Raw genomic sequence first — 26,889 nt, forward strand, 5'->3', positions numbered from 1 at the left:
TATTTATTAAGCATATTTTAACAACCAATAATAGGCATATAATAATGATCTACATCAATTAGGTCCTTTACATTATACAACATTTTTATCTTATAAGCAAAAAATGTCCTGTGGCGGCAGTTATGTAATCACAAAAAATGAGATTTATCTTTGAGTATGAGAAGGTAATGAAACTAGACTTGTTCCTGGTGTGTGCAATGGAATTAGCGGGACTTTTCAAACGCATTTGAGAATTGCCACGATTGCCTGCTTCTGAGGAGCATCACTTTACAAAAAATAGTTTCCTCCACATGATGCATATTCGCCCACACAAAAATGCATTAATATTCACTATATACAGAAGTTTATAGATAATTAAAAGTAACCACCAATATTGTTCGAAAAGTATAATTGATCTCAGTAGAGATTGGCTTGATATGGACAATTCGGCATTATTTAGAATAAAAAATGTATAGTTTGGTTTCATTCTAAAACTGATCGATATTTCCGAACCGCTATCCAATCGGTACCTATCGTTAACAGAAACTGCTCATGATATGTCGAGTAATATCTGTTAACCATACACTTATACGTTAAGAAATAGTTATCCTTCTTTCGGATCTTGATTTTGCAAGTAACGAATTTTACTTAACAAACCAAAAAGGGTTAAGTTTATATCAAGGAGTACTTAACACTGATAAATATCTTTTGTTTAATATTAAACTTACTTTCGATTCAGACACTTCAACCATAATCACCATACACTGACTCTCTTAGCAATTAATTGTAACAACAGTCACCGATGTTCCGGTACTTAAGAGATGCTCAGTTTGAACAATTGTATTTCCCGCTGTGCAACACGGGACTCTTTTTTGTAAATATACTTAGAAAAAGCGCATTTTTATGACAACGACAATCAAAAGATACGGTTTGGCGAAGGTACACTCTTTTGGCTCTAGCTTTAGTCATCTCTGTTAAAGAATATTATACATATGTACACCAACTTGACATGATCATAAAGCAATCGAGTATGTAATAATTATATAAAAGCACATATACGAATGGTACGTAATTTAAGTAACATGGAGATTACCAAAATACATTTTTTATAAAAAGCCCGTGGTGCCATATAAATGTCACATTGCTTATAAGTCCGTCGAACTTAGTCGTTGAAATTGGAGTATGTTTCATTTTGTAGAATGTACTCCTTGATTACTTCATACACAAACTGAAACTGGTCCTGAAAAATATGGTGTCATATTTATATTTGGTCTCACTGTCTTCAAAGTCTATGACACTGACGTTTTTAAACAAACGTGTTTGATCGTTTGTATTGCTTTGTTTCAGTCAGAGTTAACCTCCAAAGCATATCATGAAACACACATTTTTTTATTTTTTATAAAATAGCCTTCTGCTGAATGTTAGTCATGAACTTATTACATTGCAATACTTGATGTTTAATAGCATCGTTAGACGTACCTTAGAAGGGTATATACGTACCACTGAGGGGATAATCTGTTCCCTGTAGTTCCTCATCTCTTTGATGACCTGGGTAATAGCAACGTCTTGTTCTATCTTCATCCTCTCTAAGACTGCTGACACAACACAGAACAAGCCACTTCTGTCTGCTCCGTTCCTGTAGGTTTGACAAAGTAAGGATTAATCATCTATACATTGTTATTATGTGTCGTAACTTTTTACCCACTCCAAGACCGCTGATGCAACACAGAACAATTTAAGCCATTCCTCTCTACTCCGTTCCTATATGTTAAAATGAAAGGAATAATCAACTATACAACATACAAGTACGCGTAAGTTTTGATGCACATCCTTTCAAAGACCGCTGACGCAACATAAAATTAGTCGCTTCTGTCTGCTCCGTTTGTGAAGTTAAAAATGATCAATCATCGATATAACCACTAGTTCGTGTCTTGTCTCAAAGACCGCTTGGAAGACACAATAAGAACTGCACCTCCGACAGGCCTTCTTGGAAGTTTGCAAAAAATAACTTACTAATAAGGGGATAAATGGTTTGATTTTTTGAAAACCGTTTATTTTTTAACACTATTCGCGAAAGTGTTTTGTGCAACCGAACGCAGGTTTTGCTCATTTGTTTTTGTTTACAACTTGAAAACTTAAGATTTATCGAGATAGGAGTGAAAACGGTCTGGGAGATCTTGGTTGACACTCCCTGACCGGTACGGTCATCTCTGACTCCAACAATTTTAATATAACGTGTATACATTTTTATAAAAATCTCGATGATAACATGAGGGTAATTTCGTTCAGGCATCATCGATTACAATTTTCTTTTCAGTTTGCGTCAAAGCAATAATAAGGTAATAGTTATTTATTACTGCATAAGCACACCGTTTACAAAGTACTTTAAATATTTCAAGTACATACGTATGTCAAACATGAACACTTCATATTTGAAAGGGAAAGTTTTAATGGCACTTGTGATATAACTACTGTTAAAAGTATTATAATATATTAGTTACTTCCTTAAGAACTTATTTAAAAACACCATTTTGATAGCAAAATATAATAAGGGTTCCCTATATATAATGCATTTCAAGTTGTTGGATGTCAGACTTAAAAGCAAAGAAGTGCATTTACTTACATGCAATGTACGAGAACAGGGTTGTTTCCTGATTGATGTTGCCAGTACTGCACTGCATCAAGGAGTCTTAAAACATCCCTAGGCGAAGAGGGCAACGCTGAATCATCCGGCCAACCTTCGAACTGTATTTGTTGCAGTTTCCGTGTCTGTAACAAGTATTTCTTTTAATAAATGTTGTTCTGTTTATTCTTCATTACAATTCCCCTTTTGCTTCATCCACTTATTTATTAACATTTGAGTATATATAATATCATAAATATTTTATTGATTACTTTGGTTGTGTACATGATGTTGTTTTTCCGATGATAATGGAAAAGCGGATGATGATGATGATGATGATGATGATGATGATGATGATGATGATGATGAACATAAAAAAACATTAAAAACAAATGCATTACCTTTCCAAACCTATTCAAGACAAGTGTTATTTTCCTCAAAACACCCTCGCATTCTTCGACTGTCTTGGCAATTGTCATGTTTTCATATGTTTCCGATTCCCCTTTCTCAGGCCAGTATATCTCGTCTTCCTTCAATCGACAGTTCATTAGTGAAATAAAAATAATGTAATCTCCACGTAATAATGCAATCAAGCCCAGTTGTCAATACTTTGAACTTGTTTAGAGGGAATTAAATCAAAGGCTGTAAAATTTAATGCTTATTGGACAAACTAACCGGGCACAAGTAGTTTCATTCACAGAAAACACTCTTTCAATTTCTTATCGACAAAATACAATCACCTACATATCATGTTCAGCAAAATCCATTGTATTATGAGATGTTAGATTAATGTACAAGTTGCAGGCTTCCTTTTCAATCCACGAACTCATGTGTATTTGCAAAATTGTTGAAATTGGTTAAATGAATACATTTTGAAATAAATCCAATCGTCCTCACTTTCACAACATTTTCGTTTCTCTCGCTGGCCTTTCGATACAATCTTAAGCGCTTACATATATCAAAACTTTTTCAAGAAAGGCAATTTTCGTAAATGAAGGTAATGTAAGCGACAGCTGATCTCCTATCCTAAAACGTGTATATAGTTGTACTGGGTAAATGGATACTGTATAACATATCAAATGGACCTCACCTTCATCTCACTCCTATTGTTCATCATGACGATTGTATGGACATCGTGTTCCACCACTAGTCTCCAGAAGTCGGTCTTCGTCATCTCTAGAGGTGTCTGGGTGACGATGAACGCTCCCTTCTTCTTGTAGTTCTTCAACATATGGAACAAGGATTTAATATACGTTGACATTTTCTAATCGAGGGTTAAATGTTATATAAGACATAAGTATACTATACTTTTATATCCGTCTAAAAATTTCGAAAAAAAAATAAAAAAATAAAAGCACATAATTCAAGTTCAAACCTTCCTATGGTCCACAAAACACATCCAAATACTTTTTCAAAGTTAGAGCATATCTTTTCACAAAGAACATGGTGATTTCCTCCTATGATCTAAAGAAATATATTTTGTTTCTTGATAATGTCAATGCAACATACCGGTAAGAAAACGGCGTTGATGTAATCAGGTTCTGACCTCTTTCCAGAGGGAGTCAAGTGCGGCATATGATCTGCGACTGTAAAACAATCAAATTATACATTAATTAAGTATTAACTCATTTTAGGGAATTATTTCAGTGGATTAAAATTTACATATAAACACCATTACCTGGGAGAATGTTTGAATACCGATTCTTATTCCGGTTTCTCACTTCTTTTGCACTTACGTATTGACATTCATCAGCCATGGGAGACATTTTCTCCATTCTCTGTAAAAGGAACACATTATATAATCTGATAAAGCGTTCTAATGTGGTAAACCTTTAATTTGTTAATACATATAGTTTAATGCATGTGTGGATTGTCTGTGCTGTTTTCTATGTAATATATCTGTAAGTGTTTCTCGTTAAGGGTCCGTTGGACTTTGATCAGATTCATCGTGAAGGGTTTGGCTGTAGCAGTAGCTATCAATGTAAGTTTGATAATGAAAATGCGAACTAGTGTTTTTGCAATACTATTCATGTAATCTAATCACAGAAAAGAAAACAATTGCATCGTCTTAACTAGCAGATATTCATTGAAATAAGGAATGTCTGCCGTTTCTGTCAATGGAATAACTTTGACTTACAGAGAACTCGACATCAAGTTTTCGTTGGTCCTTGTCGAAAGACAGAAGTTCTTTATACGCTCTCAGGAATTTTGATGCTGGTAGAGCTGATGTTGATAGCATCAACGTCTCAAGAAGCGCCATGTGCAGAAATATATACTGATCCTGAATGAAACTATAGTGACAGTTAATTTTGAAGGAACACATTTTAGATGTTCTAATATTGTTACTCTTGGTATGTCTTGAGTAGCATTTCCAAAATATAGTTTTCCTTAATCTAGCCGCAGTAATATCATTATGTTAATAAGCCAGCCATTGAAAACACTGAGGATTACTTTTCAGATAAAAAACATTCTTAGCTGTTAGATATTGAATACACCGATCAACTGTTCTAATTGTCACCGAAATTGATTTTGTAAATATAAAAATATCATAATACAAAAATCAGCAATGTTTGTATTAGTTATTTTTGTACAACACACGTGTCAAGTTTCATTATGATTTTGTTAAACGCAAAAGAAAGTAAATTTGCAATGATATCCCAATGGTCATCTCATACCAGTGTTTGAACCATATCGAGCCTCTGCCTTCTCAGTGTATTCACACACCCCACAGGATCCACATATCCTACTGTCGAGGCTTGCTCTGTCAGTACATTCAGGGCAATAAATGTTCCCGTTCGCCCCACACCAGCGCTGAGAATTTTCAGTGATAAGAATACAATAAATTTTAAGGTATCGTAAGGTGGGACATTACATAGACTACACAAGTTGCCAGAGTTGATCTTACTTATGCAGAGTGAATGGCTTTTAATATGTACAACCATTCAACAAGGAAGCGAAAACCAGTTTTGGTACATTTTCTTTCTTATTTGAGCGAAAAAGTCGCACAAACCTGCAGTGCACAATATCAGGGCCTTTTTCTTTTACAACGGCGGTGACAATCTTTTGGCGGAAGTGGACAAGTGATGATGCATATTTTGGCACACTTTTATCTGGCCAGGTAGTAAAATGAAAATGATAAACTATTCTCTCTTCTTCTCCATCCTGTTGAATGAAGTTTGACATTGTATCAGAAAAAAAACAGTTTAAAATGACTTAATTTAACTCAACAAAGGTTAATTTCGATAGTAAACAGCAAATCAATTAATGTATTATTCGTTTCTAGGGCAATTCTAAAGATATTGTGATCTAGATAAGGTGTGGACCCACAATATGTTATTGTACACGTCTTACCTTTTGCAAAGCTAACCTTCGTATGACAAAGTCTGAAAATAGTTCTTCACTTCGATGTGTTATTTTGAATTTGTCGTATTCTATACTTCCTTTATCCGGCCAATACTGAACGCACTTCATCTAGAATAAAACACGCAATATATACTAGTATAAGCAGAAAAATGTGTTTTGATGTGAATTTATTTTATATTATTTATTTTTCAAACTAGATTTATTTTCTTTAATGAACGCATTAACGCGGGCTGTTCAAAGGCAAAACGATCTTAACTGTTTCTAAACGACATTTGGCGACAGAATAAAACTCTAGCGCTAAAGTTAAGTCCAACTTCAATGTAGGCATTGCTGAATAGTACGACAGAGACCAAATTAGCACTACATAGAAATCCGTGCTACAACATAGACCAAATTAGCTCTACATAGAAATCAATTATACAACATGGACCAAATGAGCACTACATAGAAATCAATGATAAAACATAGACCAAATTAGCACTACATAGAAATCAATGATAAAACATAGACCAAATTAGCACTACATAGAAATCAATGATAAAACATAGACCAAATTAGCACTACATAGAAATCAATGAAAAAAACATAGACCGATTGAGCACTACATAGAAATCAATGATACAACACAGACCAAATGAGCACTACATAGAAATCAATGATAAAACATAAACCAAATTAGCACTACATAGAGATCAATGATAAAACATAGACTAAATTAGCACTACATAGAAATCAATGATACAACACAGACCAAATTAGCACTACATAGAAATCAATGATAAAACATAGACCAAATTAGCACTACATAGAGATCAATGATAAAACATAGACCAAATTAGCACTACATAGAAATCAATAATAAAACATAGACCAAATGAGCACTACATAGAAATCAATGATACAACATAGACCAAATGAGCACTACATAGAAATTAATGATACAACATGAACCAAATTAGCACTACATAGAAATCAATGCTTCAACATAGGCCCAATTAGCACTACATAGAAATCAGTGCTACAACATGGACCAAATTAGCACTACATAGAAGTCAATGCCACAGCATAGACCAAGTTAGCACAACATAGAAATCAATGATACAACATAGACCAAATGAGCACAACATAGAAATCAGTGCTACAGCATAGACCAAATTAGCACTACATAGAAAGCAGTGCTACAAGAAAGACCAAATTAGCGCTACATAGAAATCAATGATAAAACATAGACCAAATGAGCACTACATAGAAATCAATGATACTACATAGACCAAATTAGAACTACATAGAAATCAATGATAAAACATAGACCAAATGAGCACTACATGATACAACATAGACCAAATTAGCACTACATAGAAATCAGTGCTACAACATAGATCAAATTAGCACTACATAGAAATCAATGATACAACATAGACCAAATGAACACTATATAGAAATCAATGATACAACATAGACCAAATGAACACTATATAGAAATCAATGATACAACTTGGACCAAATGAGCACTACATAGAAATCAATGATACAACTTGGACCAAATGAGCACTACCTAGAAATCAATGATACAACACGCACCAAATGAGCACTACATAGAAATCAATGATACAACATGCACCAAATTAGCACTACATAGAAATCAATGATACAACCTTGACCAAATTAGCACTACATAGAAATCAATGATACAACATGGACCAAATGAGCACTACATAAAAATCAATGATACAACATAGACAACATGAGCACTACATAGAAATCAATAATACAACACAGACCAAATTAGCACTACATAGAAATCAATGATAAAACATAGACCAAATAAGCACTACATAGAGATCAATGATAAAACATAGACCAAATTAGCACTACATAGAAATCAATGATAAAACATAGACCAAATGAGCACTACATAGAAATCAATGATACAACATGGACCAAATTAGCACTACATAGAAATCAATGATACAACATGGACCAAATTAGCACTACATAGAAATCAATGCTTCAACATAGGCCCAATTAGCACTACATAGAAATCAGTGCTACAACATGGACCAAATTAGCACTACATAGAAGTCAATGCCACAGCATAGATCAAATTAGCACAACATAGAAATCAATGATACAACATAGACCAAATGAGCACAACATAGAAATCAGTGCTACAGCATAGACCAAATTAGCACTACATAGAAAGAAGTGCTACAAGAAAGACCAAATTAGCGCTACATAGAAATCAATGATACAACATAGACCAAATGAGCACTACATAGAAATCAATGATACAACATAGACCAAATGAGCACTACATAGAAATCAATGATAAAACATAGACCAAATGAGCACTACATAGAAATCAATGATAAAACATAGACCAAATGAGCACTACATAGAAATCAATGATAAAACATGGACCAAATGAGCACTACATAGAAATCAATGATACAACATGGACCACATTAGCACTATATAGAAATCAATGATACAACATGGACCAATTTAGCACTACATAGAAATTAATGATACAACATAGACCAAATGAGCACTACATAGAAATCAATGATGCAACATAGACCAAATGAGCACTACGTAGAAATCAATGATACAACATAGACCAAATGAGCACTACATAGAAATCAATGATACAACTATGACCAAATGAGCACTACATAGAAATCAATGATAAAACATAGACCAAATGAGCACTACATAGAAATCAATGATAAAACATAGACCAAATGAGCACTATATAGAAATCAATGATAAAACATAGACCAAATGAGCACTACATAGAAATCAATGATAAAACATAGACCAAATGAGCACTACATAGAAATCAATGAAAAAACATAGACCAAATGAGCACTACATAGAAATCAATGATACAACATAGACCAAATGAGCACTACATAGAAATCAATGATACAACATAGATCAAATGAGCACTACATAGAAATCAATGATAAAACATAGACCAAATGAGATCTAAATAGAAATCAATGATAAAACATAGACCAAATGAGCACTGCATAGAAATCAATGATAAAACATGGACCAAATGAGCACTACATAGACATCAATGATACAACATAGACCAAATGAGCACTACATAGAAATCAATGAAAAAACATAGACCTAATGAGCACTACATAGAAATCAATGATAAAACATAGACCAAATGAGCACTACATAGAAATCAATGATACAACATAGACCAAATGAGCACTACATAGAAATCAATGATACAACTATGACCAAATGAGCACTACATAGAAATCAATGATAAAACATAGACCAAATGAGCACTAAATAGAAATCAATGATAAAACATAGACCAAATGAGCACTACATAGAAATCAATGATAAAACATAGACCAAATGAGCACTACATAGAAATCAGTGCTACAACATAGATCAAATTAGCACTACATAGAAATCAATGATACAACATAGACCAAATGAACACTATATAGAAATCAATGAAAAAACATAGACCAAATGAGCACTACATAGAAATCAATGATAAAACATAGACCAAATGAGCACTACATAGAAATCAATGATACAACATAGACCAAATGAGCACTACATAGAAATCAATGATAAAACATAGACCAAATGAGCACTACATAGAAATCAATGATAAAACATAGACCAAATGAGCACTACATAGAAATCAATGATAAAACATAGACCAAATGAGCACTACATAGAAATCAATGATAAAACATGGACCAAATGAGCACTACATAGAAATCAATGATACAACATGGACCACATTAGCACTATATAGAAATCAATGATACAACATGGACCAATTTAGCACTACATAGAAATTAATGATACAACATAGACCAAATGAGCACTACATAGAAATCAATGATGCAACATAGACCAAATGAGCACTACGTAGAAATCAATGATACAACATAGACCAAATGAGCACTACATAGAAATCAATGATACAACTATGACCAAATGAGCACTACATAGAAATCAATGATAAAACATAGACCAAATGAGCACTACATAGAAATCAATGATAAAACATAGACCAAATGAGCACTATATAGAAATCAATGATAAAACATAGACCAAATGAGCACTACATAGAAATCAATGATAAAACATAGACCAAATGAGCACTACATAGAAATCAATGAAAAAACATAGACCAAATGAGCACTACATAGAAATCAATGATACAACATAGACCAAATGAGCACTACATAGAAATCAATGATACAACTATGACCAAATTAGCACTACATAGAAATCAATGATAAAACATAGACCAAATGAGATCTAAATAGAAATCAATGATAAAACATAGACCAAATGAGCACTGCATAGAAATCAATGATAAAACATGGACCAAATGAGCACTACATAGACATCAATGATACAACATAGACCAAATGAGCACTACATAGAAATCAATGAAAAAACATAGACCAAATGAGCACTACATAGAAATCAATGAAAAAAACATAGACCAAATGAGCACTACATAGAAATCAATGATACAACATAGACCAAATGAGCACTACATAGAAATCAATGATACAACTATGACCAAATGAGCACTACATAGAAATCAATGATAAAACATAGACCAAATGAGCACTAAATAGAAATCAATGATAAAACATAGACCAAATGAGCACTACATAGAAATCAATGATAAAACATAGACCAAATGAGCACTACATAGAAATCAGTGCTACAACATAGATCAAATTAGCACTACATAGAAATCAATGATACAACATAGACCAAATGAACACTATATAGAAATCAATGAAAAAACATAGACCAAATGAGCACTACATAGAAATCAATGATAAAACATAGACCAAATGAGCACTACATAGAAATCAATGATACAACATAGACCAAATGAGCACTACATAGAAATCAATGATAAAACATAGACCAAATGAGCACTACATAGAAATCAATGATAAAACATAGACCAAATGAGCACTACATAGAAATCAATGATAAAACGTGGACCAAATGAGCACTACATAGACATCAATGATACAACATGGTCCAAATGAGCACTACATAGAAATCAATGATAAAACATAGACCAAATGAGCACTACATAGAAATCAATGATACAACATAGACCAAATGAGCACTACATAGAAATCAATGATACAACATAGACCAAATGAGCACTACATAGAAATCAATGATACAACATAGACCAAATGAGCACTACATAGAAATCAATGATACAACATAGACCAAATGAGCACTACAAAGAAATCAATGATACAACAAACACAAAACTAACTTTACATAGAATTCAATAATAAAACATAAAAAAATAGCACAACATAGAAGTCAATAATTGAACATATACAAAATTAGAACTACATAGAAATCAATAATACAATAAAATCTAAAGGGTGAAGCCCGGCAGTCAAACATTTAATCAAAATCTCTGTTAAAAAGTACTGCATAAACCTTTTTATCCTCCTCAAGGTTGGTCAACATAACAATTTTGCCAATCCGCAGTTGCCAAACCATACGCCAGAAGTCAACCATTATCTCCTTAGTTGGACCTTAAATTACAAAAATCAAAGCGTTTCTTTCCAATGTTCAATAAAATATATTCTGCTTTGATAAAACGAAAAGATTTAATCAATTCCGATCGTTGGTCCGTGTATATACCGTATTTTCCTTTCTTTTTTTACAATTGAAAGTAAAAAACGAAAAAGGAACATACAAATCCTTATTCGTTTTTTTTTTACTAAATAGAAAACCACAATTATAAGGCTTTTTCCTTTTCCATTTTTTTTCAATTATAACCTCGGAATACAGAACAAGAACACATGTTTTTATAGCGTGATAGGAAAATACTTTCAATGTTCGTTTTCTACTCAGTCAAAAGAAAAACGAAAAAAGATTTTCTTTTTTCGTTTTTTACTTTTAATTTAAAAAATGAAAAATGAAAAGAGACGGTATATACACGGACCATCGTTGCCATGTTGTTGTTTTTTTGCCGTCGCCTTAAAGTCGATTTCACTACAAAAGTCGATCTGTTATTGAGTTAATATTCTATATAACTATCTGTATGTATGTGAGTTAATCCTTGTCTATTAAAGTACATTACCTTGGGCTGCAACAAATTTTCCTGTTTGATTGTAACCCTGAAACAAAAAACGGAAATTAATGTTAATGACTTCTTTTGTATCGTTGTTTTATTTATGTAAAGAAGGTTTTTTAAATAAATAAAACAATAATACAAAAGAAGTCAAATTCACGATATGAAAGCAACATAATTATATGTGAACAAATAAATACAAACATATTTATTTAGACGTTATAAACGAAGACTTTACGTGAATAATGCTGGCATTAATGTAATCTGTATAGTGCTTTTCATCCTTCTGAAGAATAACCCTCGTAGCGTCATCTGAAATAGGAAATAATATGTGTTCGTAAAATGATAAGCAAATGGCTGATGTATGCTTTAATCACTAGAATCTAATCTTTATAAGGTTTCTCACTTGATGCTCGTTTGATATTAGATACACATTTTCGAAAACATTTTTTAAAATGGTGCTCCCAGACACGTACATGGATATATATTTTTGTATCTATTTTTAGTTCTGTTCTGATTTTTTACAGCCTCATTGTGGTCCTCGGTTAATCCTTTTGGAAACTCCTGAAAAGACAAAGGTTTAAATACTGCAATCAAACGTCACCTATCGCGAATGTCTGATTATCATTCAAAAAATCTCTAGATGCTACAGCACGGTGCCTAATAAGTTCACAATGTACATACAAGTGCAAAATTAAATATAAATGTTTTGATTTATTCCTACCAAATGTCAGTTTAACTTTAGCATACGGAAACTTGAAGGAAGTGATTTGTATTCATATTGATCCATAGATGTCATATACTTGCTGATTTCCATTTGGTTATTGCAAATATCAAATATGATTTTATTTTGCCTTTGGATTCTATTCACAAATAGTATTTTGTAAACATAATTACTGATTGTATTTATGCAACGATCTTTGGATTATGCTTTAAAATACCATGATTTGGGCTAAAGGTTCTCTATAAGCCTCGGGGTCTTTAAAACAAATACTTTTCAAATTCATTTGGAAGCGAAATGGTATGACAATGGAAAAAATACCTTGAATTGGATTCTCATTTCCTCGGAATATGAAGTCGAAAGAACGGTTTCATAAAGATGATCAATCCTAATAGCTGTTTTTGGCATCCTATCTTGCATTTCAAAACTATAATAGGCTTTGTCAACTTGATTTGCATTTGTTTCCTCGATATCGTTGTTCAAACATATAGCCTTTGTTGAGTTTGTCTCATATACATAATCTGAATCACCTGAAAAGAGTAACTTTAATGTTCAATTTTCATGTCCAACAAACTGGAAAAAAATAATTAAAACTCAGATTAGATATTTACCTTTCGATACAATTGTTGAATCGGTAGCTCCTATTTCTGAGTAAGGATTTTGTTGATTCCGATTTTGAGATGAGGACTCCTCGTAATGTTTCGCCTTAATCTTGTCGCTATTCTTATATCTTCTGCGAAAATCAAAACATCGATATCAATTTAGATATTATAAACTGCCTTTAACTATACATTTTACTTATTTCATCATATTTTTGTTATGTTTGGAACCAAGATATGTACTTAGGTCAAATACTATTGAATGTCATCGTTTAACGCAAGAAAATTGACCTTAGGATATATTTGTTAGTGACAATAATTGCACCTTCGATACAGAATAAACCCAGCAACGGCCAGCAAAACGACCAGAAATGCCCCTGCTCCCCCGGCTGCTCCACCAATTACCGCAAATTGACTGTCAGAAACACTGCCCTCTTCTACAGAAATAACATTCGTCAAATGAAATGCAAATAATACATAAGACGTGTAAACTAAACGAAATTAGCAGGGCATCTCAATTTTGATAAATATAATAACAGGTCTGGTACAAACCCGGTACACATCAATGTTTTAAAATGATATTTAAGCGATATGTGTTATACCTATGTAGATACCTAAGTCAATGCATTGCTCATAACAAAATCGCCATTTTTTAAAATGGGTATTAGATTACCTTGACAAAGAATTTTATTACTCCATGTGTGGTCCGGTAAACATGTCGCAGTGACCTGAGCAGCTGTATATCCGCTTTTGCAGGTGATATTGACCGATTTCCCAACTTCGCATCTTTTTTCAGTGACACAGGCATGGTTTGTCCAACCATACGTTGGGGCCATAAGAGGACATACAGGTCCTGCATCAAACGTGTATTTTCAGCAAGATAAGATTACATGTAAATAAAACAGGAATAGAGAAATATGTTAAAAATATCGTCATTATTGACCTGTAATGTATTGCATTGATATGCTACCTCTAGGAACTATATTGCATATATGTAAGGATTTTTTTTTGTATTCAAACTGCCATTTCAGCTTGATTTTCTCATATACAATTCTAACAATTTAACCAAAATTGTTCCAGATTGATTCGAAAAAAAGGGGTCTATTTGGGGAAAGTGGGGATATCTCTCTATTGACTAATTCGGGGTCAATACACCTTTTTGAGGTCGTTACCATCTGCAAAGGCCCGAAAAATGGTTAACAGCCCAAGTGCGTCAAATTCAAAAACAGTTAGTTGAAAAAAACCTCAATAACAGGTACTTGTGTGACGTCACGAGTGATGCCGTTGAAAAAGTTTAACATTAAGCTCGATTAGGGCCGCAACATAACTCGGCAGTTGCATTTTTGTTTCGACGCCTTTTTTGCAGTGTTCATTCGTTTGGAAAGTGTGTGTTTTTTAAATTGACTGGATTACTTGAATCGATTAATTACCGATATATTCCTACTTCACAATTTATTTGTGTTGACAACTTATTTAAGCCTGAAAAAAAGGTAAAATGTTTTTGATAAAATGTATAGCATCTTTAACATCAGAGAAAAAAATATTTAAATTTCTTTGCTCATTGCATACGACGTAATGGAATCATATCCATATAAGCCGCTTGTTCTAAATAAAATCGACAGAAAATACTCTCAAGTTCGGAGGAGTTAAACGTTTTAGACTAATTTAGTGCTTTTAAAGCAAACTAATAATCATAACAACTGCAGAAAGTACTTTCTAGTAAACACACCTCAGCTTGCCAGGAAAAGACACCTCGGAAGAAAATATGTAAGTCAAATGCGGTTTATTGCATTTGTTGATATTTGTATACAGCTATATATGCTGAAATTTATTTTTGTGCAAAAGTTGGCATCGTTGATCCACTTTCGGTCAGAAACCAGGTTGCTCAGCGGCCATTGTTTTGATGCGAGCCCTGATCAGCTTATGTAAAACAAAAAGCCGATAATTAACGGCACGTGAATTTACTGAATAATGCACGTTTTTTACCGATAACGCCCGGGTTTTTGTGTTTTAACACACCACGATAACGGACCGAAAACACACATTTTATGCAATAATATATATATAAATCACGTTTTTTTCACTGATCATATATATATACATTTGTGATAAAAAAACAAACGCTCCGAAGTGTACTTACGTAATATAGGAGGACCAATGCTGCTCCAAACCAACGATCCATTGGCAGCACAACTAACAATGAGGTCACCGCCTTCGTGAAGAAAAAAGGAATCATTTATACTGATATTTCGGTTTTCGTTGTACTTAATTGGACCTTTGACTGTAAATCGTATTCCTTTTACCACTCTTTCAACTTGTTCCGTTGATGAAACACACACCACTTGATTGCACTGTGGTTCATTTCCACTTAAACTGCCATTTGGTTGACATGTTCGAATATGTTGTGAGTCATTCATGAAAAAACCCTCAGCACATTCTTGATATACAACAGTATTGATTGGAATATAACTGTTTTTTCCGCGACAAACAATGTTGTTATGCTTGGTTATATACGAGACATTCTGCAATAATGGGCAAATGCACATGACTTCAATACATGACTGTAACTCAAAACGCCATCCTGAATGTTGACATTCGTTCCGGTTTGAGCTACTGTTCAGCCGATATCCAGGATTACACATCACTTTAACAGTTGTGAGCACAGGAAAAGACAATTTTGTTTGATTATTATAATCTTCTATGTATCCGTTTTCAACTTCCCAGTGGCAAATTGGACTGCATTGTATGGAAGTGTTCCATTTACCAGTGTTGGAGCAATGTGCATACTCATGTGTTGAATAATACCCAGGATAACATTGCACAGACACTGAAAATGACGCATAAGTATCTGGTAGCTGCTGACCATTAGTTATTGGTAATGACGGGCATTTGGTTGAAACTGAAATAAAAATCTAAGATAAAATGTAATGTAATTGCGTCTACAAAATTCATAAATTGTTATTTTAAAACTTTAAATGAATTTATGGGGATGGATCCCTTTTTTATAATTGACGATTAATACATTCTGATCTTGTTTAATGAATATAATGTTCGGTGCATGTCGTAATGGATAACCTGTTTAATGAATATAATGCTCGGTGCATGTCGTGTCATGTTAAAGGAACGTATAACTACTTTATAATATTGGCAATGTTGTTAACTAAGTAGTTTTTTGTAATATTGTCAATATATGTGTTTACAAACATCTCAACACATAACAACTAAATTCATATAAATATTGACGACTTAACGTTTCCATTATTTTATGAGTTTAAAGTGAAACGTACAGCCACGTTCGAACGTTTACTATTAGCTTAAATAAATAATTGGTAAACTCAATTTCAACTCAAAACATGAAAAGAAATAGAAATTAAAAAAATAACTGTTACCTGAAAAAATGTAGACTTCGCAAAGTGTTAAATACACTGAATTTAGATCCACAGGGTTATCTGATGCATGAACGGTTATTGTTAGACGTGCATGCATCTGCCCTTCTGTAGGAGTTAGTTCCACAAACAAGAAGTCCTTGCATACTTCATTTGGAGAGATCCCTTGGCATGTTCTTGAATTGTCGTTGCTTTCATACAGTAAACTATTGTCATCGCCATACATTCGAAATTTTCTAAGACGAAGGCGTTCGTCTGAAATTGCAGTTGACTATCGCTTATGCTCTATTTGCTAAAGACATATTCTCTTACGGTTTTAAGATAGAAATATTTAATAGCATGTGTTATGTAAATAAACTGTTTGTACTTATGGTAAGTCTTCATCAGAGGTTCAAATAAGAGTTTGCGTGTACCCATATACGAGTATTTGATAATATGACAGAAATATTTTCAATCAGAATCTCAATCAATTCAATCGATGTGACAGGGGATGAAATAAAGAATACGAATTTAGGTTTCTATCCAGTGTAAATAACAGTAACCTTATGTTGTTATGGTAATAATAAATGAAATATATTTGTTGATATGTGTTGGTCATTACAATTGAAAATGAAGATCAAATTGAACACATTTTCAAACAAAATGTCGTCTGTAAGAGATTCCATTTAAGCTTGTATGTACAAACAATCAATGACGCTCTAAAGTACTCTTTCACGTTTTGTATGGTCACTTTTTAATTATATGAGTGGTATATTTAGATTGTAACAAATGAAAGTTACCATCCAATTGCTATAAACCTAGACCGAACATACGACAAAAGACTTAAAAATGGTGTTATTAAAATATTGACTGAATATAAGTTTCGCGAAAGTTGTAAATGTGGCGAACGTCGCCAATATTGTAAATGTCAAAATTACTGTCAATGTCGAAAAGTTGAAAATGTTGTGAATGACGCAAATGTCTTGAAAATCGCAAATGTTGATTATCTTATGAAATTCGCACGTGTTGTGAATGTAAAAACATTCCCCAAGGTTGAAAATGTTGTGAATGTCACGAATGTTGTAAATGTCGAGAATGATGTGAGTGTCGAGAGTGTTGTGAGTGTCGCGAGTGTTGTGAGTGTCGCGAGTGTTGTAAGTTTCGCGAGTGTTGTAAATGTCGAGAGTGCTGTGAGTGTCGCGAGTGTTGTGAGTTTCGCGAGGGATGTGAGTGTCGCGAATGATGTGAGTTTCGAGAGTGTTGTGAGTTTCGCGAGTGTAGTGAGTGTCGCAAGTGTTGTGAGTTTGGCGAGTGTTGTAAATGTTGCGAGTGTTGTGAGTGTCGCGAGTGTTGTAAATGTCGCCAGTGTTGTGAGTGTCGCGAGTGTTGTGGGTTTAGCGAGTGATGTGAGTGTCGCGAATGATGTAAATATCGCAAATGATGTGAGTGTTGTGAATGATGTTAGTGTCGCAAATGATGTGAGTGTCATGAATGATGTAAATGTCGCGAATGATGTGAGTGTCGCGAATGATGTAGATGTCTCGAATGATGTGAATGTTGCGAATGATATGAGTGTCGCTAATGATTTGAATGTCGCGAATGATGTGGGTGTCGCGAATGATGTGAGTGTCGCGAATGATGTGAATTTCGCGAATGATGTGAATGTCGCAAATGATGTAAATGTCGCGAATGATGTGAATGTCGCGAATGATTTGAAATGTCGCAAATGATGTGAAAATCGCGAAGATGTGAAAGTCGTGAATAATGTGAGTGTCGTGAATGATGTAAATGTCGCGAATGATGTGAATGTCGCGAATGATGTAAATGTTGCGAATGATGTAAATGTCGCGAATGATGTGAGTGGCGCAAAGGTTGTCAATGTCGCGAGTAATGTGAGTTTCGCGAATGATGTGAGTGTCACGAATGATGTAAATGTCGCGAATGATGTAAATGTTGCGAATGATGTGAGTGTCGTGAATGATTAGAGTGCCGCAAATGATTTGAATGTCGCGAATGATGTGAATGTCGCGAATGATGTGAGTGTCGCGAATGATGTGAGTGTCGTGAATGATTAGAGTGCCGCGAATGTTGTGAGTGTCGCGAATGATGTGAGTGTCGCAAATGTTGTGAGTGTCGCGAATGATGTAAATGTCGCGAATGATGTGAGTGTTGCGAATGACTTAAATGTCGCGAATGAAGTAAATGTCACGAGTGTTGGGAGCGTCGATAATGATGTGAATGTCGCGAATGATGTTAATGTCGCGAATGATGTGAATGTCGCGAATGATGTTATTGTCGCGAATGATGTGAGTGTCGTGAATGATGTGAGTGTCGCAAATGTTGCAAATGTCGCGAATGATGTAATTACTTGAATGTTGCGAATGATGTAAATGTCTCGAGTGTTGTAAAAGTCGCGAGTGTTGTAAGTGTCATGAATGAAGTGAATGTCGCGAATGATGTGAATGTCGCGAATGATGTTAGTGTCGCGAATGATGTGAGTGTCGTGAATGTTGTGAGTGTCGTGAATGATGTGAGTTTCGTGAATGACGTAAATATCGTGAATGATGTGAGTGTCGTGAATGTTGTGATTGTCGCGAATGATGTTAATGTCGCGAATGATGTGAATGTCGCGAATGATGTTATTGTCGCGAATGATGTGAGTGTCGTGAATGATGTGAGTGTCGCAAATGTTGCAAATGTCGCGAATGATGTAATTACTTGAATGTTGCGAATGATGTAAATGTCTCGAGTGTTGTAAAAGTCGCGAGTGTTGTAAGTGTCACGAATGAAGTGAATGTCGCGAATGATGTGAATGTCGCGAATGACGTAAATGTCGTGAATGATGTGAGTGTTGCGAATGATGTGAGTGTCGTGAATGATGTGAGTGTCGAGAATGATGTGAGTGTCGTGAATGATGTGAGTGTCGCGAATGATGTAAATGTCGCAAATGATGTGAGTGTCGTAATTTTTGTGAGTGTCGCGAATGATGTAAATGTCACGAATTACGTAAATGTCGCGAATGATTTGAGTGTCGTGAATGACTTAAATGTAAATGTAAATGTCGCTTGTGTTGTAAGTGTCGCGAATGATGTGAATGTCGCGAATGATGTGAATGTCGCGAGTGTTGTGAGTGTCGCGAATGATGTGAATGTCGCGAATGATGTGAATGTTGCGAATGATGTGAGTTTCGTGAATGATGTAAATGTCGCGAATGATGTAAGTGTCGTGAATGTTGTGAGTGTCGTGAATGACGTAAATATCGCGAATGATGTGAATGTCGCGAATGATGTGAGTGTCGCGAATGATGTGAGTGTCGTGAATGATGTGAGTGTCGCAAATGTTGTAAATGTCGCGAATGATGTAAATGTCGCGAATGATGTGAGTGTCGAGAATGATGTGAATGTCGCGAATGATTTGAGTGTCACGAATGATGTGAATGTCGCGAATGATGTAAATGTCGCGAGTGTTGTAAATTTCGCGAGTGTTGTGAGTCTCGCGAATGATGTGAATGTCTCGAAAGTTTTTTGAATGTCGCGAGTGATGGAAATGTCGCGAAAGTTGTTTATGTCGCGAATGTTGTAAATGTCGCGAGTGTTGGAAATGTCGCGAGTGTTGTGAGTCTCGCGAATGATGTGAATGTCTCGAAAGTTTTTTGAATGTCGCGAGTGATGGAAATGTCGCGAATGTTGTTTATGTCGCGAATGTTGTAAATGTCGCGAGTGTTGGAAATGTCCTAAGTGTTGTGAGTGTCGGGAGATTTGTAAGTGTCGCGAGTGTTGTAAATTTCGCGAGTGTTGTGATTGCCGCAAATGTTGTGAGTGTCTTAAATGTCGCAAATATTGTGAGTGCATCGAATAATGTAAATGTCGCGAATGTTGTGAGTGTCGTGAATGTCGCGAATGATGTAAATGTCGCGAATGTTATGAGTGTCGTGAATGTCGCGAATGATGTTAGTGTCGCGAATGTTTTGAGTGCATCGAATGATGTAAATGTCGCGAATGTTGTGAGTGTCTTGAATGTCGCGAATGATGTAAATGTCGCGAGTGTTGTGAATGTCACGAATCATGTAAATGTCGCAAATGTTGTGAGTGTCGCGAGTGTTATGAATGTCGTGAGTTTTGTGAATGTAGCGAGTGTTGTAAGTGTCGCGAGTGTTGTGAGTGCCGAGAATGTTGTGAGTGTCGTGAATGTCACGAATGATGTGAATGTCGCGAATGTTGTGAGTGCATCAAATGATGTAAATGTCGCAAATGTTGTGAGTTTCGCGGGTGTTGTGAATGTCGTGAGTGTTGTGAATGTCGCGAGTCTTGTAAATGTCGCGAATGGTGTGAGTGTCGCAAATGTTGTAAATGTCGCGAATGATGTAAATGTCGTGAATAATGTGAGTTTCACGAATGATTTGAGTGTCGTGAATGATGTGAGTGTCGCGAATGACTTAAATATTGCGGGTGTTGTAAATGTCGCGAGTGTTGTGAGTGTCGCGAATGTTGTGATTGTCGCAAATGTTGAAGATGTCGCGAATGATGTAAATGTCGCGAATGATGTGAGTGTTGCGAATGATGTGAGTGTCGCGAATGATGTGAGTGTCGCAATTGTTGTAAATGTCGCGAATGATGTAAATGTCGCGAGTGTTGTTAGTGTCGTGAATGATGTGAGTGTCGCAAATGTTGTAAATGTCGCGAATTATGAAAATGTCGCGAATGATGTGAGTGTCGCGAATGATGTAAATGTTGCGAATGATGTGAATGTCGCGAATGATGTGAACGTCGCGAATGATGTGAGTTTCGTGAATGATGTAAATGTCGCGAATGATGTAAGTGTCGTGAATGTTGTGAGTGTCGTTAATGACGTAAATGTCGCGAATGATGTGAGTGTCGCGAATGATGTGAGTGTCGTGAATGTTGTGAGTGTCGTGAATGATGTGAGTTGTCCGGTTAGCACAGTGGTTAGCGCACTCGCTTCTCGCCTAGGCGACCCGGGTTCGATTCCCGGCCTGGGCGCATGTGAGTTTGGTTTGTGGTCACCAAGCCGGACAAGTGGGTTTCCTCCGGGTTCTCCGGTTTCCCCCACAACACAAGACCACACTCTCGCGTTAAATCGTGCCAACGAGAGTGATTAATACAATGTTGTAATAACTTGTTTCACAATCGTTGTAAAATAAATATGTTTAAACTAATGATGTGAATGTCGCAAATGATTTAATGTCGTGAATGATGTGAATGTCGCGAATGATTTGAAATGTCGCGAATGATGTGAGAATCGCGAAGATGTGAAAGTCGTGAATGATGTGAGTGTCGTGAATGATGTAAATGTCGTGAATGATGTAAATATCGCGAATGATGTGAATGTCGCGAATGATGTGAGTGTCGCGAATGATGTGAGTGTCGTGAATGATGTGAGTGTCGCGAATGATGTGAGTGTCGCGAATGATGTGAGTGTCGCAAATGTTGTAAATGTCGCGAATGAAGTGAGTATCGCGAATGATGTGAGTGTCGAGAACGATGTGAGTTTCGCGAATGATGTGAATGTCGCGAATGATGTGAATGTCGCGAATGATGCAAATGTCGCGAGTGTTGTAAATGTCGCGAGTGTTGTGAATCTCGCGAATGATGTGAATGTCGCGAATGTTTTTTGAGTGTCGCGAGTGATGGGAATGTCGCGAATGTTGTTTATGTCGCGAATGTTGTTAATGTCGCAAATGATGTAAATGTTGCGAATGTTTTGAGTGTCCCGGGTGATTCGAATGTCGCGAATGTTGTTAGTCTTGCGAGTGTTGTGAGTGTAGTTAGTGTTGTGAGTGTCGTAAACGTTTCGAATCTTAGTATTGTCGCGAATGTTTTCAAGTCCCCCAACTTTGAGAATGTTGTGAACGTCAAGAATGTCGCGAATTTTGTGAATGCCGCGGATATTCTGATTGCTATTAAGTGCCTGTCGTGAATGTTGACAATCTATTGAATGTTAAAATTGTTGGGAATATCCCCGAATGTCCTGAATGTCAAATGATGTGAATGTCAAGACTGTTGTCAATGTCAAAATTTTGCGAATGTTGTGAATATCGCTTCAACATGTTGCGTTTCTCGTTTATGTCGCGAATGATTGGAATGCTCTGTCGTGAAGGTCAAGACTGGCGTGAATGTTGTGAATGTCGCAAATGTTTTGAGTATCGCAAACGTTGCCAATCTCAGTAATGTGGCAAGTTTTGCAAGTTTCCACAAAGTTGAGTATGTCTTAAAATATATCACGAATATCGCGAATGTTTTGAATGCCACGCATGTTGTGAATGTCACAAATATTATGAATGTCGTGAATGTTGACAATTATTTGAATGTTAAAATGTTGTGTATGTCCCCGAATGTCCTTAATGTCGACAATGTTGTGAATGTCTATTGTGTTCTAAATGGAGTAAATTTTGTGAATATCGCGATAACTTCGAATGCCGTGAATGTTGTGAATGTCGAGAATGTCACAACATGTTGTAAATGTCTTCAATGTTAAGACTACGTAAATACCACGTCGTAAATATCGTTTATATGGGAAATCTTGTGAATTTCGTGAATGTGAATTATGTTTTGAATGTCGTTAATATTGTAAATCTCACATTTGCTGCAAATGCTGTGATTGTCGTGAATATTGCAAATGTTGCAATTGTCGTGAATGTCGTTAATCTTGTGAATGTCGCAAATGTTGTGATTGTTGTCTATGTCGATAATGCTCTGTTGTCGTGAATGTCGCCAATAAATTGAATGTCAGGTTTGTAATGTATGTCAAGTATTATGTTAATATACTTAATGTTGTGAATGTTTTTAAATATATGCAGTTAATGTGGTAAATATTGTGAATGTCGTCAATGTTTCAAATATCGTGAATATTGCGAATGTTGAGATTGTCGTAGAATTCTCGGATGTTGGGAATGTCGTGAACGTCAAGAATGTCGCGGATGCTGTGAATGACGCGAATGTTGTAAATAATGCGATATTCGTTGTGAATGTGATCATTTTTGATAAATGTTGTGAATAATCTTGTATATATGGCCAATGATGTGAATGTTGCGAATGTCGTGAATGTCGTGCATGCTTCCAAGTGTTGTTAATATATCAAATAACATTAATATTGCAAATGTCGTGAAGCCGTAAATTTCAGCACTTTTATAAATGTAACTTATATTTGAATGTCGTGAATGTCGTTAATTTCGTGAATGTCGCCTATGGTTTTCCGAACTTGGCAAAATTTGTGATTATTGCTGAAAGCATAAAATCCGAATGCCGCGCATGCCGTCTCTACCTATATTTGAATGTCAAATGTAGTATGTTCAATATAAAATTACACTTTTTTCAGAAATTCGTTGTATATTTTGTACATTTATAGGCAGTTTTTAATCGCTAGCAAAGGTACTTTAAAGCAACATGTTTTCAATTTTAGGAATTTGACGTCGTTAACATTTATATCTAAGGCATTCTGAGACATTTCATATATATAGTTGCATACGCTATATGTCATTTATTGACATACATAAATAAATTAAACATACAGGTGTTATATTCGAAGTTGGGTTTTAGACTTTCAATTTTCATAAACAGGTTTCAATATATTAAGTGTTTCCATATAGTCATTGACCATAACGCAATAAACCATGATTTTATGAACAATTATCAAAATGCAAGTGAGGTTGCTATGGCTGAAACCTTTTTAATAGTATCAGTTTCTCTTAGAGTTAAAACATGCAGTTTAATTAAATAAAGATATAGTAGTATTAGAAGTACTGTTTAGTATTTTTAAACGAACTATAAAAGAAGACAACATACATTGTGATTTTCTGTTGACAATCACCACACCGTTTAGGTAGTATTTGTTGTCAAAGTTAACTGTCCAAGATGCAGATGTTCGGGATCCGGCCGTGTGAGAGCATCTGGAATCGTCTCCGATTGGATTACCAACAAGCGGGTAACCGTCAACAGCAAGATCTGCACCTTGGTTATTCCAAATTCCAGGAGTCTGGCTGACAGGTCTATGAAGTGCAATATTTTGTCCTGTGTAAAAAGCACGTATAATAGGTATGATGAGCATGATGATTTATTTCCAGGGTGTTTGAGCAACTATTTGTTTAACAAAAAGGTGATAGTTAATTAACAGTACGAGGTCTCTTCAAAGTCTATGTAGACTTCTTTTCAAACTTTTTATTTTTCTTTAGACTTCTTCTAATTTTATTTGCCATACACTCAAAAGTTCCTTATCATAAGGTTTAAATTGCGCTGATATTTGAATGCTTATTACACTAATGTTGCGCACGCCATATGATATGACATAAATAATCATGTAATGACTCATTCTTTGATGATTATTTCTCTTCCATAGTGTGCCCTAAGTGTTTAAGCCGGAAAATAACATAGAGTCTTAACCACAGGATGAAACACTTCAACAATTAAATTAATGAAACATGATTGATGAGAGCAATAAGTCTATGTATTATACACAATAACGATTTGACAGTTATTTGTCCAGAAGTTAATATGAGTAAATATACTTTATATCACCATACTAATAATTAAAGCAACACTTATCATTATAATAATAAGAACTATAATGACAATTAGGCAACCTACTATAAACGTCTAAATAATGATGTTTAGAGAAAAACAATGTTTTTTAAGAGCTGATATACGCTTTACAAATGCAGTTTTGACGCTAAAATAACTTACATTGAAATCAAGTGTAATAGTTAAACATTTATTTTGTTATATAATACATGTTTATTATTTGAACGATTGTTCTACATGTAAATGAACATGACTGTGTAATGTAACACAGACAACCGGGGAGCAATTCAATTTTATGGCTTTCTCAACCTTTGTACATGAAAGAAGCCTGACCAGGATTATTGCAATAACTCTACTGCAGCGCCCTGGACAGTAAATGACTTTTAAATGGGCTCTGAAAAATGACACTGAGTTTCTTTTAAACATAGCAGTCACTCAAACATTGTGCTGTATTATATGTCTTTGGCACTTACCCTGTGTCATTAAACGGGGTTTATGTTTAAACCTTTGGCTACTGAGCTTGTTTCTGTAGTTTTTTTATATACATATTGAACAGAGCATGTGATTTGTAAATATATGTGTCATTATGCACTAAATTCAGTCCATTTTGCAACCACTTTATTCTCAGAATTTATTTGATTACCTAAAATTAAAAATTGGTGTGAACTAAGATAAAATGGGCGTTTAAGGATTATTTATTGCTGGTGAATTTTGTAAGAATGGGATGTGAAAAATATATCTAATTTTTCTTTTCAATTTAAAGGTGTTGCTTAACAGACCTGAAATGTTAAAAGATGAAGAAAAAAATCCTCCAAAGTATTTCATATAAAAAATATGTGATAAGTCTTAGAATGTTTTTGTGAAATCCAGGTTATGTAATGGAAGTTTAAAACACGTTAATAGCAGTACATCTAAACCACTGCTTCCATTTTGTTCATTTCAATTTACTTCTTTTTTCTGCAATTTAAGTTTTGAAATAATATAAGTTACTAAATATTCATCTTCATAGAAAATAGTTATTATGGCGTGTTCAATCGGTTACCCTGCACGCTTTATACTATATCCTTTTAACAAAAAGAGATAGCATATTAACATTATCCTGACAAATGGTTAAATCTACAGTTTCACGTACCTTTAAAATGCCAGTCTGTCCAATTACCGAGAGCTATACCAGGTAGCAAAAGCAGCATTAATGTTAGTTCCATGTTCACTTTATCTATTTTCGTAACAAATACCAGCGATGCAAATGCTCGGGTTAAAGATTATGACGGATTAAAACTAAATAACCCAAAATGTCCGCCTTGGGTGAAAACTTCCTTATAGATAAGCCCTAAGTGCATATACCGCAAATGTATTGACGTTTGTACGTTTATCTTACATCGATGATATCTATTCGACAACCTTCTTCAAATACAATAAATATTTTTGTCTCTTTTAAAGTCTATTTTAAAGTGTATTTACGTCTGTTTCGAAAAACAGCTTTTGATGGGCTGGTGGGGGTGGGGGCGGAATCTACTTAATAAATAAGGTTTATGAACTTAGTGCTGCAAAACAATTATTACAAAATATTGGTGTATGTGC

General features: G+C 34.8%; 1 protein-coding gene across 2 annotated transcripts; it reads right to left on the bottom strand.

Moving 5' to 3' along the window:
• On the bottom strand, positions 1 to 26,657 carry LOC128215002 (receptor-type tyrosine-protein phosphatase mu-like). Of its 2 annotated transcripts, none has more exons than XM_052921736.1 (23): positions 26,441 to 26,657; positions 24,577 to 24,801; positions 16,799 to 17,050; positions 15,550 to 16,308; positions 14,083 to 14,262; positions 13,735 to 13,843; positions 13,422 to 13,543; positions 13,132 to 13,340; positions 12,566 to 12,653; positions 12,328 to 12,401; positions 12,099 to 12,135; positions 11,450 to 11,547; positions 5,954 to 6,073; positions 5,613 to 5,764; positions 5,278 to 5,413; positions 4,740 to 4,883; positions 4,281 to 4,380; positions 4,112 to 4,188; positions 3,693 to 3,824; positions 3,004 to 3,132; positions 2,603 to 2,748; positions 1,480 to 1,615; positions 1 to 1,219 (listed from the first exon to the last, which is right to left on the bottom strand). In XM_052921736.1, the coding sequence occupies exons 1-23, from the start codon at positions 26,511 to 26,513 to the stop codon at positions 1,142 to 1,144; spliced, it is 3,576 nt and encodes a 1,191-aa protein (XP_052777696.1). In that variant the 5' UTR covers positions 26,514 to 26,657; the 3' UTR covers positions 1 to 1,141. The 2 variants fall into 2 exon arrangements, with proteins under 2 accessions (XP_052777696.1, XP_052777695.1); XM_052921735.1 differs by having other exon boundaries at positions 13,735 to 13,846; positions 26,441 to 26,656.
• Between the last annotated feature and the right edge of the window lie 232 nt (positions 26,658 to 26,889).

Source organism: Mya arenaria, chromosome 13, assembly GCF_026914265.1.
Source record: "Mya arenaria isolate MELC-2E11 chromosome 13, ASM2691426v1".
NCBI lineage: Eukaryota > Metazoa > Mollusca > Bivalvia > Myida > Myidae > Mya > Mya arenaria.

Coding starts and splice junctions, on each gene's coding strand:
- LOC128215002 (XM_052921735.1), bottom strand. CDS start 26,513: ATGGAACTAACATTAATGCTGCTTTTGCTACCTGGTATAGCTCTCGGT. Junction 5,414..5,612: donor CCTGATATTGTGCACTGCAG/GTTTGTGCGACT, acceptor GAAAATTCTCAG/CGCTGGTGTGGGGCGAACGG. Junction 3,133..3,692: donor ACAATAGGAGTGAGATGAAG/GTGAGGTCCATT, acceptor TGTCGATTGAAG/GAAGACGAGATATACTGGCC.